We start from the raw sequence: 26168 nt of genomic DNA, 5'->3' as shown, positions 1-26168 counted from the left end.
TGATAACGGGCATGCCGTTCGTGACTTCGAAGTGCGGGGCTCGCAGCGTTACAGACAGGAAACGTGCACGAGACAGATGAAAATTGTTATTGTGTGGCAAGATACGATCGAAAGGGTTTAATTTTGTTTGAACGTGTATGAAAGCATAAACGCATCGCACCAGAAAGTAGGCACGAATTCACTGAGGGACGGCAACTGGCACATTCGCCAGATACGTCTCTGCTGTGCTAAATGCCTCTTACACAGCGCTACGCGAGGAGTCTGGGTATCGGCCAACGAGAAACGCGTCCTATATAGGACAGCTCCTCGCAACGAAGCCATTTTGGTCTACGCGTCCGCTCAGCTCACTAATGTACTTTGCCGGACGCATTGGCGGCGCGGAAGACGAAGCTGCGTGTTCTCACCTGGCGACGATGGAGGGAGGCGCGAGACGACAGGATTTGGTTGCTTGCCAAGGCGAGCCGGAGGCGGCGTTTCCCCCGTTGTGGGTCTGCGCTTTGGCAAGAGTGTTTGTTCGCTGGCTCGGACGGCCGCCCACGGGTCTGCCCCGATTGCTGGCGGAGGTGAGATTTGGAAGGAAGAAAGCGACGCCGCCACGCCGTTGTGAGGCATCGCTGTGCGTCACAGCGCCCGGAGGCGAAACGCTCGCAACAAGAACGTTGCATTTGCGAGACGGCCATGATGGCGCTCGGTTGGGCAGCGTGGCGAATCGTCGCGCTGTAAGTGCCAAGTTTTGCTCCGGTCGCAAGGCGGCGAGAAGTTGGCGCGGCCGTTTGTTCCCGTCAGCTCGCTGCGCGGTGATAAAGGCAGAAGGAGAAAGCAAAGAAACGGAGCGTGCGCGGGGATGAACGACGCCTCCTTACGGGGCTGTACGTGTGATTTAGATTTCTTCAGAGCGTTCAAACAAAGGACGCTAGAGCGATTCTCCCGAAGGCATGCCACTTTGTTCCTTATCGTGAGTATAAAAGCAAACGAACAAGATAGGCTGTCGAGATGAGGTATGCTCGGTGATAATGTCGCGCAATCTGTGGGATATGCTTGTGTCGGCTATTGCGTCGTCATCATCGCTTGGAAGCGGAAACAGAAGAAATTCAGAGCCATTCCACTATGTGAAAGATGGAAAACCAGAGAAGCTGTATTACTCAAAATCTATGTTAAGTTCTATGTGGTGGGGGTTACGCTACATCGGTTAAATAAAGGCACAAAGACGTAACTTCGTTGTTTGGTTCATCTGTGTTATATTTTTATGGTTCTTTTTAATTTTTGTTTCTCTTTCTTACTTTTTCTATCTTTATTTTTGTTAACATTTTATTTATTATAACGTTATTTGCTTACTTTTCAAATTTTTATTTATTTATTTCCATTACACGTACACGCTTCGACGCGGATCTTCATAGACTGTACTCCGTTCCAGACAGCAGTTCCAGACGCAAGTAGTTCGGTCAAGCAAAGGTATCACTCCGCGCGCGCCGTCCATGCCTCGCTGCGCGCCAACAGCGTTCGCTCGCGCGTGCATTCACGCGAGGCTCCTCGCGACGGTTTGCAAATAAAAAACGCGTGAAAAACAAAAAATAAGTAAAGATGATCTAGGACAACGCATCATATAGCAGCAGTACACAACAGTGTGTTTGTTTCTAAAGATTAACCTTGTTTAATTCAACACTGATCCTATATAAAAAGCAGTTGCGCGCAACTGCGGTAAAAAGAACATCGAACTATATCCAAGTGCGAACGAAGCCACTGCAAGAAGTCTCTCTAGCCTCTACGGCGTTGACTGCTATGCATAGAGCGGAGTATAGCGAGCCCACAGGGGTATGTGCCATTGAGCCTGGACCCTTTCTGCACTGTCACCAGGATCGGCACACATGGTGATTTGTCATCTCGGGCACATCTTTTTCGAGAGCCTAGCCATAGGAAGCTTCGCTGCAAAATTATAAATGTCGAAAAAGGCGCGCGAGGAAGAAAAGGGAAGCGAAAGGTTGAACAACGCGTTCTTGGACGGATGCCTTGCATAACTTCGACCGTCCGACTTTGGTACCGCTGGACGGTTTTTCACGCATCCCAGAAGCAGAAGTTGCTTCCTCTACGAAAGTCGTACTTTCTATTTATTTTAATGCGGCAGCATTATGTGCCCCATCACGCGAAAATCCGCAAGCGTCGTTGCCGTGGCCGAAAGATGGCACCAGAAATGGCCGATAGCGCAGGATAAAAAAGCTACAGAAATTCTGCGAATTGCCTACTAATACGTAAGCATTTGTTTGGCTCGGCTGTGTCTTGATTTTTGCTTAGTTTTGCTTACTTGCTTTTCTTGGATTGTGCGCGTCTACCCACGGCCTTTCTGTTGGCAAAGAATGCTTAGGCTTTAAGAGGAAGCTTTAGCTCGGGTGCTCCTATCTAAATACATGTAAAAGGAGAATTCGTTTTTCTCGGCAACCACTGCACCAAATTTGACAGGGTTTGCTGCATTTAAAAGAAAAGCTTAAAATCTAGTGACTGTTGGTTTCGAATTTTTGATTTAGGTCGTCAAATTTTTATAAAAATTTGGCAAAAATCAAAAATTTTCAGAAAACGAAACTATCAAGTTTACAACTCCGTAACTCTGCAAGAAAAAATGATATCGCAATTCTGTGAATTGTACCTGATAGCACATCTAAAGCGGACAAAATTGATATGTTACACATGAACCTCAAAAAATGGAGTAATGTGTAATTACAACTTTTGCAGAACCTTTGTAAACAACGTAACAAATTCACGTAAGATGTAAATTGACATATCAAATTTGTCCGCTTTGAATGGTCTAATGGATGCCGTTTACAGAATTGCGATATCTATTTTTGATGTAGAGCTATTAGCTTGTAAACTTCATGCTTCTATTTTTTTCAAACGTCTGAATTTTTGAAAATCCTTTTAACAAAATTCAAGCCCTAAATTAATATTCCGCTTCCAACAGTCACTAGAATTTAACTTTCTCTTTCAAATGCAACAAATTTCATTAAGATCAGTCCAGGGGTCATCTCAGAAAAACATTTTTGCGTTTTTACATGTATTTGAATAGGCCGCGTCGGAGTTGGGCCCGAGCTAAAGCTTCCTCTTAATACAGAATTGTCAGATTGTCTTGCCACATCCGGCCCCTTCATTGCGATCGTACCAATGGAGCCGGAAAGCCGGGAACGAGCACGCCTCGACAGAGCAGAGCGATCGACAGGGCACACCAGCTGCCGAAGTAGTGCGTCAGGCATTGCGTGAGGAGGCCAGAGCTCATCGCCGCGATGTCATGTCACCTCACTCTCGCAAGCCTGTGCTATGCGCACGTTCTTTGGCCACACAAATTCTCGCCTGGGTTTTGACTGCACCTTGGTAAAGGCGTACGCGTGCCGGCGCGTGGAAGCTCTCGCCCGCACGCCTTGCGTTTGCCGTGCCTCGCGAGTAATGACGGTTTGAAACTACAAGACGCGCGCATCTTCGCCTTGGTAGAGATCGTTTCGTATCTTTGTGAGGCAGCCAGAGCACCGAAGCTTGTCTGTAGAAGATTGACAGTTTTAGAACAGCGTTTCGCATTAAACCCAAGTACCTTTGCGTGAGGTTTGGTGTGCGTTTCTTCCAGACATTGTACAACGTACGGGAACGCAAACGCTAGGAAGCTTTATTGAGCGTGATGTTAAAAACTAATTCGCTCAAAGACAAACTGCAACAGCCGTGGAACCTTCCACTTCCAGATCCAGTGACCGAGCATGATGCAACATGCACACGATGACTACAAGCGTCGACACAGAAATATTGACGTCGTAATTTGCGCATGGGTTCATTCGCAGCTTGTTGCTCTTATCTCTCCGAGGGTTTGTGGTCATAAGAGGTTGTGTGATCACAGCGCCAAAAAATGTGCTCTCTTATTTTCTCGGGCATCTTATTATAGACAAGAGCGTAAGCAGCAAATTACTGTATGTTCTTAGTCTACAACATGGTTGAAATCACGCTTGAGGAACTGTTTCTAAAAAGCTACTTCGCCCACAACCGATGTCCGCTGCTGCTCTTGTCGGCGCTAAAGCAATGCTGCTTCAGGCACCCATTGATTTACAATACTGAGCGAAAAAATAAGTGTGCTTGCTGATCTTCTCTGAAGCAGAAATCTTCTCTAAAGAGCCCTATTATTCGCTTTATGTATTATATTTTTGTTTAAATTGTTCCTCATCACTTAGAAGCTACCGACTATATGCATATACACTATCATAACGATTTAATCTATTTGTAAATTACGCATTTTTCTCCAGATACGAGGCATTAGACTTTTCGCGTGACAGGGGCGGGGCGCACGCGAAAGAACGCTTAGGCATTAAAAAAGTTACAGTGATGTTTCACTTCGTGTAAACGCGTTACGCGCAAGTTATCTCCTTTTTTTTTTCATTGCGCCCAGAATGCTTTAAAAATGTTTTGATTGTGCGCAAGTGCGGCGGCGTAACTGTGCGTAAGATGGCATTGCTGCACACTTGAGGCACCTCTAAAGGTCGCTTTAGCGCGCGCTCAACTCGATTCTCCGTACCTTCCCTGCGAGATACTCCACCTCCACGCGTCTTGCTGCCACGCCGCTCGCTTCGCTTCCATCGGGGCGACACACATAACCTCGCCGATTTCACAGACCGGGCACTTTCCGCCTGCGCGTAAAACACGTCACATGATGCTTGAACTGACGTCAATTTTTTTTAGGGAGTTTCCTGTAAAGAAAGTAAAGTAATGGCTTTGAAACGAAAACTTCGTAAATTTCGGCCTCGGTAGGAATCCAACCTGGGACTCTGGAGTAAGAGACCAACGCGCTTCCCCGACGCCATGGCGACTCCACGATTCTTGTTGACTAAAAGTCTACTAAAAGTGTGCCTAGTGTATCCGCACACGTGACGGCACAACCAATGGGGAGGAGGTGGCACTACGTCATGAGTGTATGCAATAAACAGCCTTAATGTCCAATTCAACGGCGCTGAGCGGTCTTTCGAGCTATGAATTCCTCGCGGGCAAGCGATCGTGTTTTGATGTGGCTTTACCGAGGCGCAGCTAGAAGAGAGCTTGCGCGGACAAGGAACGCGCGAAAAAGGAGATTTCATCAAAAGGACTGTCATGCTTTCGCATTCCCATACGTAAGCAGTCTTAATTGTCTCTGTCGAATTTCTACAGTGGAGCTGTTAGAGGTAAAGTCCCTGAAACTTCGTAAAGTAGCGCCACACTTTGAAGAATGCCGCCTCTCCTTCGTGCGCTCTGGCCGGCGCCGCGTCGCCATTGGCCTAATGGCATCACGTAGGCCGTTTGTTTACAGTGGCGCTTCAGCGCTATTTTCGATTGCGAAGCGTCTACGGAGTGGCGAGGAGCGCATGATGGCGCCGTTGCCGTTCCGTGTTGTTTTGGTTTGCGAACGCCTTGAACTAAGTTTTGTGGCAAGTACGACGTCGTTTCACGGCATTTTCTATCACCATAACCTGCTGCGCCTTGGCATGCCAAAGAGTTTCAGCAAAGACGAGAAACTGTTCTCGATACCGTCCGGTAAGCGTTAAGGGTTAAGAAGAAATACATGGATTCATCGAATTGGGAGGGAGAACTGCAGACCAACATTCTCCACACGACTATACTTGATAGTTCCGAGCCTCTTATAGTATAGTGTCAGGCTTGCGTAAGTTGTTGTGGACGATAACCTCGTAGATATTGCACAGTTCACTGAGAAGGTTGTCATTTGTCTGCACGCTTTAACTCGATACCTACGCGACTGCACTTGGTTTATTTAAGCAGCGCGTGGTCGTATTTGGGGCGCTTAATCGTATTGTGCGCCAACAATCTTGAATTCGCGGGCACGCGAGGCTGTGTGCGAAAACGTGATTACGAAACCTTTTGGATTCAGCGCACTCCTTTTGACAAAATTTGAGCCTCGAGCGGGAAGAACCATCGTAGCAAAGCAACTCTCTGCATTTTGTGGTTACTAACTGGCCTTATTTAGAGTGAATGGTTTTGTGTGTCTCTTTTGTTCCTGTTCGTCATTGGCGGTCGCACCGTGGATTTACGATACAAAGGAAAAGTGTGCGTGCCCTCCCGAAACCGCGTTCGTCGCCGAACGACAGCGTCATAAGTCTTTGAGACGTACGTGCAAAGTGTATGTAGGTGGAGCGGCGGTAAAGCACTCGCACAAAAAACATGCGGCGGCCCGCTCGTTCACTGGCTGGTTTAGTCGTGGTTTGCTCGTTCGTTTCGTCGTTTGCTTACTCGTTCGTTCAACTATCAGCTCGTTCGACCACTATGTCTCTGAGACACACGTAATGAGACAAACAATGGGGCATCGATATGAGGGACATTTCACTTATCGCGATTTCGGCCGCGTCATGGCGCGGCAATTGTTTGCGCGGGCATCACTTCACTAAAGTGACATCTCTCAAATGTTATTTCGGAGCGAGCGCAACCGTCCTCAATGCATGCACCTTAGTGCAACTCGGTCCTCGACAAGTACGTCACTTCGTGAATAGACGAGCTAAAGCGCAATGGAGTGTTATTCGTGATGATTCCCTAACCTGAAAAAATAACGCCCTTGTTTGAGCCTGAATGCAGCGTGGTTCCCGCATTCCCGCTTCGTAATTGAATACTAAAAAGAACTGATTTCATTTTCTATATACGCAGAATGCCGACTCGATGATCGGCCGCGCGTATTTCTGTTGACTTTGATGCATGAGAAACATGATAGCACAAGCGCTCTCCTCTGACCCTTTGCGAGTGCTTAGAAAATTGGCAAGCACGCACGTTGGCAGCACTGTAGCTTGTTATACTTTTTCGAATCTTTAAAACAGCGGTCGTTCGTGTCCTCTGTCGGCCTTTGTACTCCATAGCTGACACGCGCCGCGAATTCACAAGGTAAGGACGGCGCAGATTATTTAGGCTTACTGAGGCTACTGAGGCTACTGAGGAAGTCAGGATGTTGGCATTCGATCGTACATGTGTTATTTACAACCATTCGCAACAAAATGTTGGGACACACACTTGACAAATGTTGCGTACCTAATTGTAGCGCGCGCGATGCATTCAGGGTCATCATGGGGCAGCGTTAGCGCTTGTTTAAATACTTTTTTAAAGAATAGTTATCAAAACAGGAAAAAGAAAAACTGCCGTAACTGAATTTGTATAACCGTCCACATAGAAATTCTATCCTGTGCATGAAGTTACTCGGAACTAGAAAGCCAACGCGAACGCTTAAAGCGCGCCGCCTTGCTATGCGTTTATTCGCCCTGCGAAACGTCGTCTGCTATGCTCGAGCAGTGTAGGTGGCGCCACGGTCAAGGATGGAGCGCGAAAGAGAGGAGAAAGAAGGATGAGTGAAGGCGGATGAGGAGAGTGTCGCTACTTTACGAAGTTTAAGGGGTTTTAGTTAGAAGCTTGCTGGGTTTCATTTCTCTTGACGTGCGCAGCTTCGCCAATCTGGGAGAGAAAGAGCAGAGAGAGAGGGAAAGCAGAGTATAAATATAGCATGGCGCAGCATAGCGACGCGGCGAGTGTGGGTGGACCCTAGCGGGCGAGGAGCGGCGCGCACGCGATCGAGGAACGCGGCCCGAAAGCGTGCCCTTACCTGTGGGTGCCTCCATGTCCTCCTCTCTCGGCGCTCCGTACAAAGTGGAGACAACCGCGGCGTCTACTACGGCGTTAGCCACGCAAATCGCGGACGCCTTATAGATGCCTTTTGTGGACTCCGTAGGGACACGTTGCCGGCGCTCGTGTGTCTTGTGTGCGGTTTGGCGCTACTTTACTGGCCTTTCCCCAGCTCCACTGGTCTCTAGTGTTTGCAGAGCCACGCATAATTTTTTAATTAGATGAATAAAACTGGCACGTTAGACGCAAGGGGCAGAATATTTTTGCATGAAGACTGGATGTTTCAGTTCTGGAGGTTGTTTTAGTAAATATGTATTTCAACCTAATAAAGCAGCATAATAACATTACAGAGAATTACGTCTTTTTAAGTTTAATGTGTAGAGCGCGCAGTTACACGGGAATAACATGTTTCTGTTAGTAAGGTAAAAAAATGTAAACAGAACACGATTGAAGAGGAACAACAGTGCCGCAAGAAATTTATACATAGACTTAATGTTACGGGTGTATTACTGGCTCAGAAAGCGGAGCTCTAAAGCAGACGAATGAACCAGATAGAGACGATTAGCCGGCAAACAACATCGAGAACGAGTTGTTCACATGAGGCATGCGGATAATTATCGCAACAGATAACTCACACTGAAGAAACGGAGCGCAAAGGAGGCATGTTCCTATTATATGCGGTGATGAGAAGTTCTGAGACTCCGGCAGTTTGATGGTGCAGAAAAAGAAACGAATATAAACAAAGAAAGTCGCAGTGACGTTTCACTTCGTGAACGCGGATGTCACGCAAGCCCATGAGTGCTATAGCGCACACGACGCCTAAACGCCTACACTGTCCGCATCACAGGTAATATTCAAGACAGGGCCATATCCAAGACAGACAACGCCCCCTTGTAAACATGCGCTTACTAACAGTATTAACTAACATGGTGTCAGCGTGCACAGGCAAATGTGAACATTTTACTCTCAATGACCGCGGACAGTCTCTGTCAAAACGCTGGCGCGAATGGCGGCAGCAGTAGCGAGCGAATTGTGGCGAAGTAACCTTCGTGTTGTGTATCGCTTCAACGCAAACTAAGCGGTGGGAACAAAGCGCAAGCAAAGCTAAGAGCCGTCGGCCCACCTAGACTGTGACCTCAAAGCAGATCACTTTCAAGATAGAGCCCGCGTGACCGCGCGTGGTCAAAGTACAACGTCCCTCTCCCTTCCCTTCCGCGGTGCCATATGCCCTACGGAGTACGGCCTGCTTCCACCCTTGCGCACGCGAGCTTGAATCGTCATCGTCGGCTCACCGTCGCGTGCTTTAACTCGTACACACAGCGAACGGCGCGCGAGGACGATGTTGTCACGAGACGAACCCGATACCCCTGTATCGCATACAAAACCTATGGCAACTGCTAGAGGAGGTCAACCTGGCGCACCCCTGCCTGACCTCTGCCTAGCCTGCCTACCTTCGTCCTCCACTACGCTTCGCCTGATTTCTCCTTCCCCACTTCGCTCAACGTTACCCAGACTGTCCTCTAGGCGCCGTTACTTTGCCGCGCGCCCGAGCTCCTTCAAGCTTTCCCTGGCGCGCGATTTTCTTTACCTCCAAGCGCCTTCCTCGTTCGCCTGCATCGCGGCTTCAGACACCGCCGAACTACTGCGACAGCTGGAAGAACATGTCCTTGCTTTTACGCCTTATCCCTCTTCACCCGCCGGGGTTATTAACGAAGTTAATAGAGTAAACAAATAAGCGAAAGCCAGCGATGTCAGCCAAATTGTGTCCGGTTGGCTATATTGCAATGGGGAAGGCGAAAATGGGGCATTTCCAATGGAAGTCTGGTGCCAGGCTGGGAGTTACTTAGCAAACTATTAGCGGTGGGAAACCAGTGAAAGAAGACGTCAAATCACTCGCCTGACTTTGCAGAGGTATGTTATAGGTGTGTGTTACGCGGTTATAATCGTGTTTCACTGAGTGATGCAATGAGTATGGTGGGTTTAGTTTTCTTGAGAAGACAGGAGACGGTTTCGCTCAAAACGTTTCTTCATCATTCTGTATACTGCGCATTATAACTGCAGAGGGGGAGGAGAAGCGCAGACGGACAACACAAAAATACGAAGAAGGTCACGGGTCAAGCGCTGACCGTGGCGTTTTTCTTCTCGGCGTATCGTCCGTTGGCGTTGTGCCAATACGCAGTGTCGCCCACTCCCCCATATTATTGCAGATGGGGAAGTGCAGAGTAGCGTTTGCACCCTCCAGCCTTCTGTGTGGACAATGCCTTACATCGGCATACACTCTGGCTGTACAGTGTTAGTAGCGGTAATGTGACCGTTAACACTCCCGCGTTTCCTCTCGTTACCATTTAATTACCCTTCTCCTCACCTAAAGCCATTTGCCAGACACTTAGGACGCGCCCTTACTCTGCTCTCCGCACACAAGCTCACCTCCGGTCGATGCCCCGAATGGATTCTATTAAGATTTGTTACACTGTATAACGGGTCAGCATCCGAGAGAGCTGTAGGTGCAGGCTCGAAGTGTTAGCAGTGCCGCTTAAGCACGGACCTGACTTCTTCACTGTGGAAAAATATTAAACAGTGAATGAATCAATTATGTTATAGAAATAATTATTATTCAAACTACTCTCGAGCCACTGCCTGCTAAAGTGGCTTTTCGGAAGTTCACAAATCATCATCACCATCATCATCATCATTAGCCTGGCTACGCCCACTGCAGGGCAAAGGCCTCTCCCATACTTTTCCTACTACCCCGGTCATGTGCTAATTGTGGCCATGTTGTCCCTGCAAACTTCTTAATCTCATCCGTCCACTTAACTTTTTGCCGCCCCCTGCTACGCTTCCATTCTTTTGAATCCAGTCCGTAACCTTTAATGACCACAGGTTATCTTCCCTCCTCATTACATGACCTACCCATGTCCATTTCTTTTTCTTGATTTGATCTCTCACTAACTCACGTTTGTTCCCTCACCCAATCTGCTCTCTTCTTATCCCTTGACGTTACACCTATCATTCTTCTTTCCATAGCTCGTTGCGTTGTCCTCAATTTAAGTAAAACGCTTTTCGTAAGCCTCCAGGTTTCTGCCCCGTAGGTGAGTACTGGAAAGACAGCTGTTATACAATTTTCTCTTGAGGTATAATGGCAACCTGCTGTTCATGCTCTGAGAATGCCTGCCAAACGCATCCCAGCCCATTCTTATTCTTCTGATTATTTCAGTCTCAGGATCCAGATACGAGGTCACTACCTGCCCTAAGTAGATGTATTCCCTTACTACTTCCAGTGCCTCGCTGCCTGGAAGTAGTAATACAAATACCTGACCATCAAAGCTGGTATGCCTAGCAATGCTTAGTTGTCTAAGCGACATCGCAGGTGACAAGGTGCTGACAGGACCTACGTTCGTGAGCAACTACGTTTCGAAATAGTAAGCGCAGGAATTAGGTGCAGTTCTTCGACGTAGGCTCTTACGCAGCAAGATTAGGGAGTGATTGCGCGTACACGGACTTCGTCCAAGTTCCGGTTGCACTTCCGACGGCAGAAACGCGATAAGGATGGAGACATCGATTTCCGCTTCCCCGCTGGTGGGTCCTCTTCTTTGTTTCTCTGCGCTCCTCACCCAATCGAAATCTGCAGCCGCGTCGCACGACCACCACCGTCATCGCGGTCAGCCGGTCCAACCGCCGTCGCCAAAGCTCGACATTTCATCTTGGTTTACGACCGGTTCACTTCTTCGTGCTTCGTCACTTTCACGTTCTTTTGTTAATCTCTCGCAATTCACGCAATTGATCAAGTGGCCGCCGTGCAGCTGGGTCACGACCGGCGGCTGCTCTTTGCAGCGCAATAATAATGCTAATACGGTGCCTTCCGGAAGCTTCTTTTCGTTTCCCGGTCTTCCAGCGCCGTTCTTTCTCTTGTGTTCAAGGCAGTCGAGTCTGTCAATTTCGCGTCACAAACCGTTTCGGGCTCCTCGAGGAAAGGGGACGCGGCGTACAAGAAATTGTCGCTGTCTAATTGAGAGAAATTGTCGGGTTGACCAGCTGTCCGCCCTTGATCACTTGTTTTTTTGTCTTCTTCTTTTTTTTTTTTTGAAAAAGAGATTGCCGTGCTGTTTGTTTAGATTTTTTCGGGACGCAATAAAAGCTCGACGGTCGCTCCTCTTTGCATTTAATGCCTTTTCTTTCTAGCAGCCCAGTCGCGTGTAGTGTTTTTCGACTTGCGTTTTCTCATGGCTCGTTATCTGAGTGTCGTCGTTGATACTCGCCCGTCGCTTTCCTCTAGGGTGGTCACCATCGACCGAAGCAGCGGGCGCGTCATTATGAGCCACGGTACGCCCCTCGACCAAGGAGACGCCGAAAAAAAAATGAAAGAAAGGAAAAAGAAACTTGAATGGAATGAACGGAGCTCCCGGAAGTAAGAGATGTAACCACAATCCCGAGAAAAAAAAGTGCGGCGACATGAACAACGGAGCAAATATTTCGTTTCTGAAATCCTTCTCCGAGCCACGTGCGCAGCGCGGAAAGAAACGAGATGTCAAACATCGGGCGACGACTTATTTCTGTCTTCTTTTATGTCTTTATGCCGTCGCCCACTTCCTTTTCATACCTCGAGTGAGGCGCTGTCGTCGTTGCTTCAATTATTTTTTCTCTTTCTCTCTCTCCATCACCGCTCGCTGTTCCCTGACAAGTGAAGCGATGTCCATTCGCCGAGTTGCCTTTGCGGTGCCGGAAGAAGAAGCGATGATGATTGCCTGCCCACGGTGACAACCTCACAGGAAAAGCCCAGTTTTATGACGCAAAACAAGCTTTCTCGTTTCTTCTCGTTTTCTGCAAGCACGACGTCTCGCTCGTTTCTGAAAAGAAGTGCCCCGCAGAGGCTATTTCTTTTTCCTTCATTTACCCTTACTTCTAGGCGCGTGCTTGCGGCTTGAATTTTATACTTACCTGTTTGTTTATTTCCCTCCACTAAAAATATTTCGCCCACAGCAATAATCGTCATCTTCGTTACACGCCTTTGCGTTCGTTAACGCGGCGCGGCCGGTACTTCCAGGTCACGAACGGCTTGCGCGCTATCAGCCTGACAGAATCCTTGACAGGAAAGTAGCGAGCGCAAAGTTTTCAACAACGGAAACGCAGGCGAGACAGATGACGGTTGTCGTTGAGGGACATAGATACACGCCAATGGATGTGAACAGTTTTAGAGTGTTTAACGTAAATGGGCACCGTTTTAGAGAGCAAAAGAAAAACGCTAGCTTCATCATGTTCATTTCCTGAATGGGGCATTGCGGTTGGGGCTTCCCTGTAAAGAACATCGGTGGGCGCGAACATTTGACTCGCCATTCTTAATGCATTTTGATACAGTCAGCAAATACGTAGCAATATAACCCGAATATTTTGCAACACAGGCACATCGCGGATAATCGCGGCTACAAAGTTTCATCAGTGCGATAGGCCTTCGGGTGTCGCATGCTCCTAGTAGAAATTTTCGGAACTCCACAACTCTCGAGAAATTTTATAATTCTGCCATTGACGCAGATTGGGAGGCGACGAAATATAAAGGGTGTTCAGCATTAGAATATACGGTGAGGCGGGCTAGTTGGTTGCCAGGTCTCGCATTCATGTATGCAGCGCGGATTTGAAGAACACTTACACAGAAGTCCAGTGTAGTCTATACTTGTTACTTCTGTCTACGCAAGTGTTTTACAAAGCCGCGCTGCAAACATGAATGCGGGATAATACATATTCATTCGCTGTCAATCCCGAATTATGTATTGAGCTTTGGTTTGAAAGTTAAATGAAAACCGGGGATGAATGCTTCCAGCGATGGCAGAGAAAGAGCGTCGTATTCACTGCAGCACTGTGATTCTTGCGCAAAACAAGTCACATTGAACAACAACTGCCCTTTAGCCGCCACATCCTCTGTACTGAATTCCGAGTGTGGACGGTTCTACATCTGATGAAAGTATATTGTGGAAGGAAGACTGTGTGAGGTAGTAAAAAGAAAATAATACGGAAAAACAAATTCACCGACGACTGCGATTCTCCCTAATGCCAAGGTTGAGCGCAGCTATATGCGTGTTTTCCTTTCGCGATATATTGGATGGCGTGGACAGTCTGTCTCGTGCGGCACGTTGCAAACGGAGCGAAGTGCGACGCGACTGCCTCGCTAATCTGGATATCGCGAGAGGCAGCGCGTGGGTGGCGTGCGGGCGCGATTCACAGCAGCCGCCGCAGGCAGACCTCCTAGACGACGCCCCCTGCTTGGCGCCATCTCGTAGCCGTCGTCGCCGCACTACGCCTTTGCTCTCATGCTTTGTTCTCAGGCGGCGCAGTCGGCCCAGCGCGCCCGCCCGGGTCGCTGTGTCTTGAAAGCCATCTGCGACAGTCAGCCACGCGCTGTGTTTTCGCTTAGTTCGCGTTGATGCTTGCGGCCGCACGAAGGTCGATTCGGTCGCTGCTGTTGCCACGCTCTCACACTGCAGCGTTTTGACAGCGAGTTTCCGCGGTGGTCGAGTGCGATGTGTTCATGTTTTCTTGTGCGCGCGACACCATGCTTGTTAATTTAGTCAGTATGCCTATGTTAACAACTTTATGCGGCCGAATAAGTTAATATCCTTACTTTAGTATAACTGTTGACAGAGTTGCTATTGCAATGGATGTTTCGTCGAAACTGCGACTTCTTTTTGTGGTACCCATTCATTCGCATACACCCAGGGTATCTCAGCTATCTCCCCCTACATGTTGTGGCAAGGGTAATTGAGAAAACTCTATTCATTGTTAGCCACCTCTCTTATATCGAACAAATGTCCTGATTTTTGTAAATACGAGTGAAATGAATGAATGAATTGCCAAGTACTCGGTGGAGAAAATTTATGGCACATGCCAAACGAGGTGCGTGATTCAGACAATTCAGGGAGACCACATACGTCATACAGGGCACTGCGCGATTCCTTCCTCCCTCGGCGGCTTCACTTGTCTAACAGATATTTTTTTTTTTTGGGGGGGGGGGGGGGCAATTATTTTGCATCGAGCTTGGCGGTGGTTGCGCGGGCACCGTGGAGACCCTAGAGATAATCGAGAGTCCTCGATAGCGATCGCCGAAAGAAGCGCAAATGTGGAAAGAAGGTCCAACACCGCCCGGCGTCGGTTGGGTGGCGCTTTGCCTGATTGGTTGCCCTCGCGGATCAGCGCTCATCGTGTTGCTGGCGGAGGAGGGGAAAGGCGGAACGAGTCCGGTAGACTGGGCGTTTCGGGGTGGATAAAAGGGGGGAGTGCCGAGCGGGAAATTGACTGGGAAGGTGACGGTGCTGGAACACGGAGCAGCAAGAGCACTAGTGGACACAATAATGTAGAGAGAAGCTTCGATCAAGGAAGTCACCTGTTTAATAGGCGTTTCCTTTGTGGTTTCCGCTTGGTACGTCGGCCGCCATCTTTCTTTTTTTTTTTAAGTGAGGGGCGCTTTTACAGCGCCGGAAGGCTCGTTTTTGACGCTGCAGCGGAGTAGCTGAACTGGCACCTTCCTACAGACACGTGAGCGGGGAAAGAGTATGAAATCTAAAACGAACAAATAAATGAAGCAAATAAAAAGGGAAGCGTGGGAATAAACCGCGCGAAAAGCGTACGCTCGAAGCACGCAAGCGGAAAAACAAAACAGAACGGGGAAGGCGGTTCGGCTTCCGGTGTGTGACCGCCGTCGCGCGCACACCGGCGCGTGAAGAGGGCGCCAGACAAGCGCGGTTTCGTTACGCGGCGAACAAGGCACGCGGCTCTCACGGGTTCCGAGCGCGCTCGACCCCGAGTCAATAGCGCCTAATCTGCGAGGCCAGGCGTCCTGCTGGGCGGGCGCGCTCTCTCGCGCGTGTGTTAGCACTGCAGTGCGTGCGTGCCTTCGTTGGATGCGCGTAAAAAAGCGCGGTCTCGCGATTTGCTTGTGCAAGGTGAAGCGCGCGCTCTTCTGACGCCCGCCAACGAGCACACGCAGGGCGGCGCCGCACCTGTTGACTCGAGCCGGCGATCCTTTGCTTGGCGATCGACTCGGGGGCGGACTTCAATTAGGCCCGCTCTGCCTGGACTTTTGACCAGAAACGCGACGGAGGCGCTGTTTGTCAGACTGCACCTCGGAGTGCGCTCCTCAGCGGCTCCGGTTTTGTGGCGCTCGATCGTCGATCGGGAAGGGCTGCCGATGAGGTCGGCTCCGGACGGCATCGCTACCGCAGTTGGGTTCCCCACAGCTGCTTAAAGCAGGCGCCACGCGGAGAATGGGTGCATCATGGTGGTGCTCGAAAACATACGTTTCGAAGAGCCGGGAATTGGGCAAGTTGGTTAACCCTTTGACGGTTTTTGCCGTACATGTACGGCGGCGGTTTTCTGTCCCGCAAGGTCTTTGCCGTACGGGTACGGTTTCGACCCTCCGTTTGAAATTTCGCGCCATAATGACGATGCACGCTTACTGGGAGGTGCTGCCACCTCTTAGGTCTTACAAGAAGCGTTTGAAATTTGTGCTACCTTCTTGGGGAGATAAACAGAACTGACTTCAAGCTTCAGCGCGTCGCGCAGACTGCGGCCACACCCCTTTCGCGGTTTCGGTTTCGCCGCGTGATCGCAACGGAGGCGCGCGAAACGTAATTTTTCTCTTTGTCGGCACTCTCTTGCAAATGCTGTGGAAGTTGATTTCTATCTTGATTGGCGCTGCTCTTAGCTTGTTTATAACCGCCGCTCGCGAGGTATTCTCGCTCTCAGCGGCAACGCGCTTTCGCGGTTTCGGTTCCGCCGCAACGGAGGCGCGCGAAACGTGATTTTTATCTTTGTCGGCACGCTATCGCGGGGGCGGCGGAAGTTGATTTCTATCTTGATTGGCACGGCTCTTAGCTCGTTTATCACCGCCGCTCATGAGGTATTCTCGCTCTCTGCGGCTGCGCGGAGACTCGTGTTTCAAGGAGTACCACACTCTAAAATACTATTGAACATATTGCAGTTCTGAGTGATGCCGACACCAAAATACTGTTCCCTAATTTTTTTTACTATTTATTCCCGACTTTATACATCTTGTACATTCAATATCCGCAATAAAATAATTTGACCACCCGGGAAAGTTTTCTTCAAAATAATTCGACCCTCAAAGGGTTAAGAATCATAGATGATGGCAGCGCGTGGGACGAGGAAAGCTAGATGACCAACACGGCGACTAGCAACGTAAATTTTGTTATGACGAAGAAGAACTGCACGTTACAGCCAGCGCGTCACGCGTCACATTCCGCTCACTCTCGATGGGAAATCACGTTTCGCGCTCAGTTGATCGTCACAGATTTTTCTTTGCCGAAATAAACTTTCAGCTGCGATAGTTTAGCGCCGTGTTTGTCGTTTCGGCTTCGTCCGTGCCCTTCGCGCTCGCACCAACCATCGATCTAATAATTTTTCTAAGATAGTGTGATAAAGGTAGTGCCCTATTTTTACTTTAGCCTTATTATCGGACGTGACTATCCAAAAATTATTTTTGCTCGCAATGGCTTCTGCTCACCAGCGTTTTTCTGCAGCAGCCGTAGTTTGCGGAACTGTAAGCAGAACAGCGCATAGGTATCGTAAGAACACCATAACTGGCTAGTCGTGATCAGGTATGCCACCGCGGCGTTGGCTACCCGACGTGCTGACGAAATTATGCGTAAGCAATAGGTACTCACCTGCAGAAATAAATAAAAGTAACATGCAATTAAACACTAAAAACGGGCCTCCCGTCACTCTTCGATTCCCTTCAAACAATTACTGCAGGCACTAGCCTGAAAGAGAACTTAACTTGTTAATGGCCTAGTTCACACTTGCCGTAAGACATAATTGTCTCTAAAAGGACGTACACGAAAATACAGACACCAAGGATGCCACCCGCGTATTCGTAATTGGTGCTCTTTCTTCTATCCGCGTATTCGTGCGCTTCATTTTAGAGGCAATATTCTCACAGTAGCCTAAAGCTAGCAAAAATTATGTGTAACGGTAACGCCCAATCACCCACCCTACAACGCCCCTCCATTTTAGCCATAATACTCAGGCCTTTTTTCAAGCGCATACACATCCCTTATTTTCATACGTCTGAGAACCCACCTTCGCATTTTTAGCATCTTGGCTCTCGCGTCTTCTCGAACTTTCTTCGTAGTGCGTCTTCGCTGAATTTCGTCCTGCAACGCAACAAAGATTCCCCGCGAGCGAATACTTGGAAGTAACTCGAGCGTAGCAGACGTCCACGCAGCAGCAGAGGTCACATTGTTATGGACGTAGGAACGAAAGAAAGAAAGCGCTTAGCAATTCTAGCTTATGTAAGCGCAAGAAACGGAGGAGTTCTAAACGTTAGACGGTGACACTATTTTTTTTTTCAACTTTTAAACAGGGCAGGGCAGACACGTTTCAGCTTGTTCTGTTATCTCTGTGTTTGTAACACGTGCACTCGCATAGGGGCACGAGAACACACAGGCGCACGCTTTCGGAGACATCGTTATCGTCCTCCTCTCCCGAGTCGACTCGCAACCAGCTGTCCGATGCAGGCGAGTGCCTTCCACGCGCGCCCCTTAACCGGATTGAACGTCAATAGTCGTATGTGCCTCCTGCACTTAAGGAAAGGCGAGCAGCGAGTAACTGAGAGAAACGGCGTTCGAGTCTCTACCCATGTCGCTGTTTCTCGAGCGCACGAAGAAAATCGAGTTCACACCGAGGAAAGTTGGCTCGAATGACGGAGGGATCTTCCTTTCGCTTTCTCCTCTGAAGTGTGGAAGGGACAAGAGCGAAATGAGCGAGGGTGGCATCGCACGAAGGAAGGAGAGGAAGGGTCCGTGGAGGCACTCCGCGCGCCCCTAAGAGCATCAACGCGTCGGCGTGACGGTCTTTCCACACCATCGCCTCCCTGTTGGAGACCCAGGGTTCCATCGGTGCTTAATTAGTATATAGCGCGCCCCAACACGCCCAGCTCTACGTCGGATGGGTCCTGCTTCCGATTGATCCCTGCACTGCTCCCCGTGTTCGGACGTTTCGAGTGCGTGCACCCTGATGAAACAAGAAGTAAAAGCGTCGCCATTGGAGGAAGGAGTGGACCGGGTTAGAGCGCGGCTTGATTTGCTGAAGGACGACTTGAAAGGAAAAGGACTCGAAGGTGCGCTCCGTGTGTTTCTTTTGTTTTGTTTTACCTCCCTTTAACGGGACAGTTCAGTCGGAAATAAAATCAACTCGAACGATGAAAGCCTCTGTCCAGCATAGGTAAGGAAGGAGACACTGTGTCTTGCAAGCATTGCCAGAATACAAAAAGCGCGTAGCCCGCTTGGTACGTTCTCCTCTGAATTGCTTCCTTCCTCATATTGAGACCTGAATCATCGCTTCGCTTCGATTCCCCTTCTTTTTCTATGTTTCTTTCAGTGGGGGCTGACCTTTCGGGAGCTTTGCACGCTTCTGCCATGTATGTTTTGGTTTCGCGCAGCTGATTTATTGCTTGCCTCCTTGCTACGAGATTGCCGATGCCTGATAAGTTGATTTGCGTACCATGTATGTGGTCCCCATGTTGCCCAACACGAAGGGAGCGTATAGGGGGCTGCTGACGAAATGTTAGGTCAGCTGCGAGCCCATCGCTTCTACAGAGAATGCGGATAGAGAAAATGGTCAGTTTCACACCACTACGGGCAAATAACAGTCTGAAGAGGAAGTGGAAGAACTGGCGCGGTGCTTCCGATGAAACCGAAGCAGGCAGACACTTTCCCTCAGAAACTCACCTCATTCTCGTCGTTTCAGCAAACTTCGTGCAACCATTTTGAAGCATACAGCCTCTCAATATGTGTACTACGAGGAACGTTGCGAAAGTAAAATTTGTAATTTATTTTCACACGGAACGTACTTGCTAAAAATTACACCATGACATTATGAACTATACACCTTGCACTATTTTTCCACATAGTCGCCACCGACATTGATACATTTGTCGTAGCGTGCAATCAGTTCAAAGAAACCACTCTGGTAAAACTCGGTGCCCTGCGATGCGATGCAAGGAGTAGTCACACGGCTTTCTCCACCTCTGCATTATTTATCACTTCAGCATGAGGCTTGATTTCGTCGGATGTGTTCCTGCAGCTCCGGCCTTTGAAGTGTTTGAAGAGCTGTGAAATTTCGCCACCTCTGGCTGCTCCTCGTAGCCAGTCCACCTGTGGCACCGAACCGAGCCATCGACGGCCCCCGGGATGCTCCCGGGGGCAAGACAGGGTCGCCAACAGTGAGTCAGAATGCTTTAGGCTTAGCCGCATCATCGCGTGAACAGCGATCCCGCCAAGGCGCAATAACGCCACGCAAGAAAGAGCAGCTGCGGCAGCAGTTAGCTGTAGAGATCATGGCGACTACTCCTGCTGCTGAGTCGGTTACCGCCACCAATGAAGAGACGATGGAAGACGAGGTAGAGGACCCGCCAACACAGGCGTCTCTGTGCAACGCTGCATCTCCGGGCGCGTCTCCAGTGCTTGCCTCGTCAGTTGCTACTGTCCAGAAGCGCCCGTGTCTGCTGAATCCAGACGCTCTCCCGGAACGCCCATCTAACAGCCCCCCGGGATCGTACAAAGTTTCCATCCGTCAAAAGGAAGGCTACAACATAGAAGACATCCCTACGACGACCCTTCAGAAGACGCTCGCATCTTGCGTCCCCGCGACGGGCTTCTCAGGCTACACATATCACCGGGCCTCCAACACGGTGATACCGGGCCTCCAGACACAGCTGTTATACACTTTTCTCTTCAGGGATAATGGCAACCTGTTGTTCATGATCTGAGAATGCCTGCCAAACGCACCCCAGCCCATTCTTGTTCTTCTGATTATTTCAGTCTCATGATCCGGATCCGCGGTCACTACCTGCCCTAAGTAAATGTATTCCCTTACCGCTTCCGGTGCCTCGCTACCTATCGTAAACTGCTGTTCTCTTCCGAGACTGTTAAACATTACTTTAGTTTTCTGCAGATTATTTTTAGACTAACCCTTCTGCTTTGCCTCTCCACGTCATTGAGCATGCATTGCAATTGGTTCCCTGAGTTACTAGGCAAAGCAATATCATCAGCAAATCGCAAGTTACTAAGGTATTCTCCATTAGCTCTTATCCCCAATTCTTCCCAATCCAGGTCTCTGAATAACTCCTGTAAACACGCTGTGAATAGCATTGGAGAGATCGTATCTCTGTGCGTGACGCCTTTCTTTATTGGGATTTTGTTGCTTTCTTTATGGAGGACTATGGTGGCTGGGGAGCTGCCATAGATATCTTTCAGTATTTTTACATACGGCTCGTCTACACCCTGATTTCGTAATGCCTCCATGACTGCTGAGGTTTCGACTGAATCAAACGCTTTCTCGTAATCAATGAAAGCTATATATAAGGGTTGGTTATATTCCGCACATTTCTCTATCACCTGATTGATAGTGTGAATATGGTCTATTGTTGAGTATGTTATACGTAGGAAAGGTTATAAGTACGTTGGAAATCTTGGTCCTCCAGCATATTGGCAGCGTGCAGTGACCTTTGGCAACGTCACGTTGACGAAAGAAACACTGTGAAGTGGTCATGCGTACCGGGAGTGTCTAATCGACGACACTGAGGGAAGAAAAAGTTGAGAAAGTCGTGGAGGACGTGTTCAAACGAAATGAAGCATTAGAGATAGACAATACTGTATTTATGTCACTAACGTTCTGACAGTGTTGTCTGTTACGTACCGTGCGTTAGTTGCTACTCACTACATGCTTAGAAACAGTATTAAAGCTATTAGATTGGGAAGGCTTAGGAGTGAGGAGCCACAGAGAGTATCTGAGCAACTTTCGGTTTGCAGAGACATTGTTCTGTTGAGCAACACTGGAGATGAATTACAGCAAATGATTCAGAACTTTAACGGAGAAAGTGTAAAGGTGGGGTTGTAGGTAAATGTGCAGAGAACAAAGATGTGTTCAATAGTCTGGCAAGGGAGCAAGAATTCAGGGTCTCCAGTCAGCCTGTAGAACCTTTACAGGAGTACGTTTGTCTAGGTCAATTACTTACAGGGAACCCTGATCACGAGGAGGAAATCCACAGAATAAAAATAGGTTGCAGTGCATACGGCGGACATTGCGAAATCCTGACTGGGAGCTTACCACTGTCGTTAAAAAGAAAAGAGTACAATCATTGCATTCTGCCATTCCTAACATATGCGGCAGAAACTTGGAGGTTAACAAGGAAGCTCGAAAACAAGTTAGGACCGTGCGAGAAGCGACGGAATGAAAAATGTTAGGCGTAACGTAAAGAGACAGAAAGAGAGTGGTGTGGGTCCCAGAGTAAACGGGGATAGCCGGTATTCTAGTTGACAATAAGACAAAAAAATGGAAGGACATGTAGTGCGTGGGGTAGACAACCCGTGGACCATTAAAATTACAGAATAGGTGCGAATGGAAGGAAAGCGCCGTCGGGGATGGCAGGAAACTAGTTGGGCTAATGAAATTAGGAAATTTTCAGAGGGAAGTTGGAATCAGCAAGACGAGGGCAATTGTAGATCGCAGGGAGAGGCTTTCGTTCTGCAGTGGACATAGGTTGTTGATGATGATGGTGCTGATGTACCATGCATGTGAAATCGGGTGACGGATGCAAAATAGCGCTTCGTAGCTCTAACAAGGCACAAAAGGAAAAAACACGATTTTACATACTGGATTATACGACACATGTGTGCGTGCGACCTTCTTTCTTCGTTTATGCTGGTCAAGAACGAACTATAGCCTAAGCGAAACCTTTCACTGAAATGTAGCAGGAAGCAGGCGCTTCCAACCTGTCCATCTGTTCACCCAGCTCAATATATGGACACGTGTATTAATTAGGCTAATTCCGGATGACACGAAGAAGTTTCCAGTGCAAGGGAAGTTTCTCTTGCCGAGATTTTACTTGATGTTCACGTAACCATATCCGACAGAATGCATTGCTCAGTGAGCCTGTTTCGGCGTCCCGTGACCTCTGCTCCGCCCGCTCGTGCAGGCGGGCGCGAGGCGGCGCCGTGCCCGGAGGTCGCCCGCTGCCATGAGTCGTGGTCGTCCCGCCGGTGGCCGTCGCTGCCCAACCTCGCGGCCGGGAGCCGCCCACGGCGCAGCTCGCCCGCCTGCTGCTGGGACTCGCCGGCATCGCTCGCCGTACACACCGCCGCAGCCGCCGCAGTCGCAGGAGCAGGAGGAGGAGGGCGAAGCAGCGGTAAGGAGGGCTCCATGCACGGGCTCCGAGACGCTCGGTTAGCCCCCGATCACGGGCGACTCGGGCATTCATCTCGTCCCTCACCATAAAGTGTACGGTCTACAGTGAGCGTTATGTCTTGCGTGGGAGGGTGAACGCTTGTACCCTTAGGGATATCTGCAAAAAATCCCCATCGATGTGCGAGAGCATACATAAGAAATATCTGTAGGTGGTCTGCGGGCGCATCTTGTTCTGCAGTTGGTTGACTTTTGTCTACAAAATTTCTGGCAACTACTCGTTGGGAAGTGTAGAACAATGTAAAGATGCTTGGATCACAGACAGCCTGCGCGCTTTCTGCGTGCAAAAAGACAAGTGTTGAAGAAGGTAAAACAGTCTGCTTGAAGTCTGTGCACAATCTACAGACTGCGTAATTTTCTTTGAGGGTGTAGGCGGGTGACCCGGGGCGACGACGCCCCGGGTCGCCCGTAGTGTTCCTTGTTGTGCTACAGTAGCTCGCAGGTGGTTTGCCTCGTGGGCGGGGGGCAAGCACAGAGCGCCTCAACGACGCTATAGCGAAATTTGTTGAGCAGGCGTTATTAACACAAGTATCGCCTCTGGGCAGGGCACGTACCGTCAATGCCACATGTATAGAGACCCCTATGCGAGATTTCGCAATGATTTATGTTCCTTCCAGACCGTTTTATTCTTGTCCCTCCACATGCAGTTAAAAGCTACAATTCTCCTCCACTCTATCTACTTATTTGGTGTGCTGTAAGCAGAGAGAGAGAGAGAGAGAGAGAGAGAGAGAAAGGCAAAGGAAAGACAGGGAGGTTAACCAGAGATTATCCCCGGTTGGCTGCCCTGTACTGGGGGAGGGTCAAGGGGATGCAATAGGTGAGAAAGAAAGAAGGCTTAAAAAAAGGGGAAAATACCTAAACAAACACACGCACGTACACACAAACTATTTCTGTGGGCAGTCACGCAGCCCGCAAAGGCGTTCCGAGTCTTACGCAGTGTCACCGTACAGTCCTACCTCACACAGTGTACAGTCACACTTTGTCAGAAAGTTCCGTGTCTTTCAAGTATCGCAGCAGCGCCCTCGTAGCGGATCGCGCTGATGTTCACGTAGGCCAGGTTGCAAGGATCTTGCTGTAAGCAGCACACAGCATTGTTTATAGGGTCCTGAAAGAGTGCTGTTCATGTGTGGTGCGCTCTTCGAACTTTTGACGTGGCGCATATGTGGTCACGAGCAGGGCTGTTAAAAGCTCCAAAGAGGAAAAAGAAAAGATACCGCCACCGTAGACTGACTCACCAATCGATAAATAGCGCTCAAGAAGCCCGATACAGAGGGAACAATGACCTACTTGCAGACTGACCAATCTGAAAACCCGCAGCAGCAAACACTACATAGTGTGAGTTACCTCATCTCTTACCCTGTACTAAATTCAGCGCTGTTTCAGAAGGACATACACAAAATGAGGATTGCGCATGCGCAAAAGCGTATTTGAAGTCCAGGGTAACGAAGTCGAGCAACGTGGCCGCTTTTCCAAGCCAATCAGAGTTAATCAACTTAATCAAATTGTCGAGTCTAACGTGCAAAAACCATGATCTGATTTGGAGGCATGCCGTAGTGGGGATCTCCGGATTAATTTTGTCCACTTGGGGTTATTAAGGTGCACCCGATGCACGGTAGTCGGGTGTTTCTTTTTTCCTTTTCTTTTTTTGCCTTTCGTACCCATAGAAATTCGGCCGCCGTGTGCTGCAATTGAACCCCCCACCTCGTGCTTACATGGCAGTGCAACGCCGTAGCCGCAAAGCCACCGCGGCCAGGCTTTTTTTTTATGAACATATCATTTGCCTGAACTTAGGCATCGTGTCCATGTTCCTGCCTTACTGCGTGAAAAAGAACCGATTTATTTACCGTAAGCTTGTTTTCAAAGCTATTCGTTTTATTTTTTTGGAAGCACGGTGTCGTAGTAGTTGCTTGAAAAACTGTTTCGCCGCATTGTGCTTATTTACATCAACCACGTGCAATCCTGTTCGCAGTCGGCTCTGTCAGGGGCTCGTCCTGGCTTGCAACTAGTTCGAAATAAAATCCCAACTTACGCAAGTTGGTAAGATCACCCGCAGTCGCAAGGAAAGGATAAGGAGTGAAATGACCAGGGCGTTTAGAATTAATGAAATGTGGCGACGTGTGTGCCAGCCGCCCCGCGATTGCATCATGCGATCTCGAAGTGGATTTTCTTGAAAGTAGATTAGGCCACTACGTGAATTTTGGTTCCCAAGTAGCGTCAACAGGTCATAATTCTTAGCGCTGTATTTCTGGTTGCAGGATCTGTGTGTACAGGCGCCAGTTGCAGGAATGACGTGGTGGCGTATATATATATATAAAGTTAAACTGCTGTTCTCGTGTAATAAACGCGGTTGGTAGCCAGCATATGTCTAGTGTTCTTGTACTTGTCCCTATCTTAAGTGGGGTTGTTGAAGATGGAACTACTTGAACCTTGGTAGCATGCTGATATGTATAAGGAGTGTCCGATTTTACAAAAGTCAAAAGAGGTTCTAAATGGTTCTAACGCACAAATTCCACCCGTTGAATCCGAGCGACTGTGCGATAAGAAGGTCTTGCTGCGAAAGCCGGGGCAAAAAGGGAGCAAGTTTATTTAGAGGCACATAGCGGAAGCACTAAATAACTGTGCCAAACAGTCTGAGGGAGATCGTAAAGCAAAATCGGCTGGCGCTTTCGGAAAAAAAAAAGAGGAAAAAAACAGGTGCTTCGGTGCCCGGCGAATGCTGACACACTCGGCCAAAAAAGATGTCGCAGAGCTCTTCAGGGTGCGGGGCCACCTGCAGGAGAAGTTTCGACAAAGAAAAGAAGGCTCGCGCGACCGGAAAGAGATGCAGTCGTAAAAGCTGGATGGACGGTACCGCGACGATCGTACTAAAGAAGACGCAGAGATTTAAAGCTTGTTTTCCGGGCACCCTAGAAAGCCGCTTATATTCTTTCACAGGTCAGTGCAGGCAGGTGACTCGCAGTGCGGGCCTCTTGCACGGCACTGTGGCAGGATAAATGCAGTTAATAAAAGAAAATAAGAAAGTGTTCGGGCAAGCCTTTGGGAGTGGCTAAGGCAAAGAAAAGCCTACGTACTGGCATTGGTGTCGCCCTTGACAGCTATACTGCAGCTTGAATCTGAAAAAAAAAAAGGAAGCCTGTTTTTTACGTTGCCCGGCTGATAGATGTACGTGTTTTAATCATAGCGTACGTTCATTCTATGGCATCACATCGTTCGGCTTCTGCTCCGAGTGGCGATGATATAATAGCTGACCAAGCTACTCTATCGGAAGAGGAAGAGAGAACTCATTTATCCGCTTCCTAGCGCGCTGCTGCCGTGAT

At 48.9% G+C, this 26168-nt stretch overlaps 1 protein-coding gene and 1 long non-coding RNA gene across 4 annotated transcripts in view; one reads left to right on the top strand and one right to left on the bottom strand.

The window, feature by feature from the left end:
- Positions 1-26168, top strand: part of LOC126529666 (muscle calcium channel subunit alpha-1-like) — a 607411-nt gene that overhangs the window by 205458 nt on the left and 375785 nt on the right. For all 3 annotated transcript variants that reach the window (XM_055069938.1, XM_050177179.2, XM_055069937.1), the window contains exon 2: positions 22586-22795. In XM_055069938.1, coding sequence (XP_054925913.1) covers positions 22586-22795 — 210 coding nt within the window. The remainder of the gene's footprint in view (positions 1-22585; positions 22796-26168) is intronic.
- LOC129384470 (uncharacterized) lies at positions 23986-25963 on the bottom strand. The gene is made up of 2 exons (XR_008612193.2): positions 25923-25963; positions 23986-25830 (listed from the first exon to the last, which is right to left on the bottom strand). It is a non-coding gene; the product is annotated as an uncharacterized lncRNA (long non-coding RNA).

This window comes from Dermacentor andersoni, chromosome 9, assembly GCF_023375885.2.
Source record: "Dermacentor andersoni chromosome 9, qqDerAnde1_hic_scaffold, whole genome shotgun sequence".
In the NCBI taxonomy this organism is placed as follows: domain Eukaryota; kingdom Metazoa; phylum Arthropoda; class Arachnida; order Ixodida; family Ixodidae; genus Dermacentor; species Dermacentor andersoni.
The sequence above is the reverse complement of the archived record's forward strand: the minus strand, read 5'-3'. Positions and strand labels throughout refer to the sequence as shown.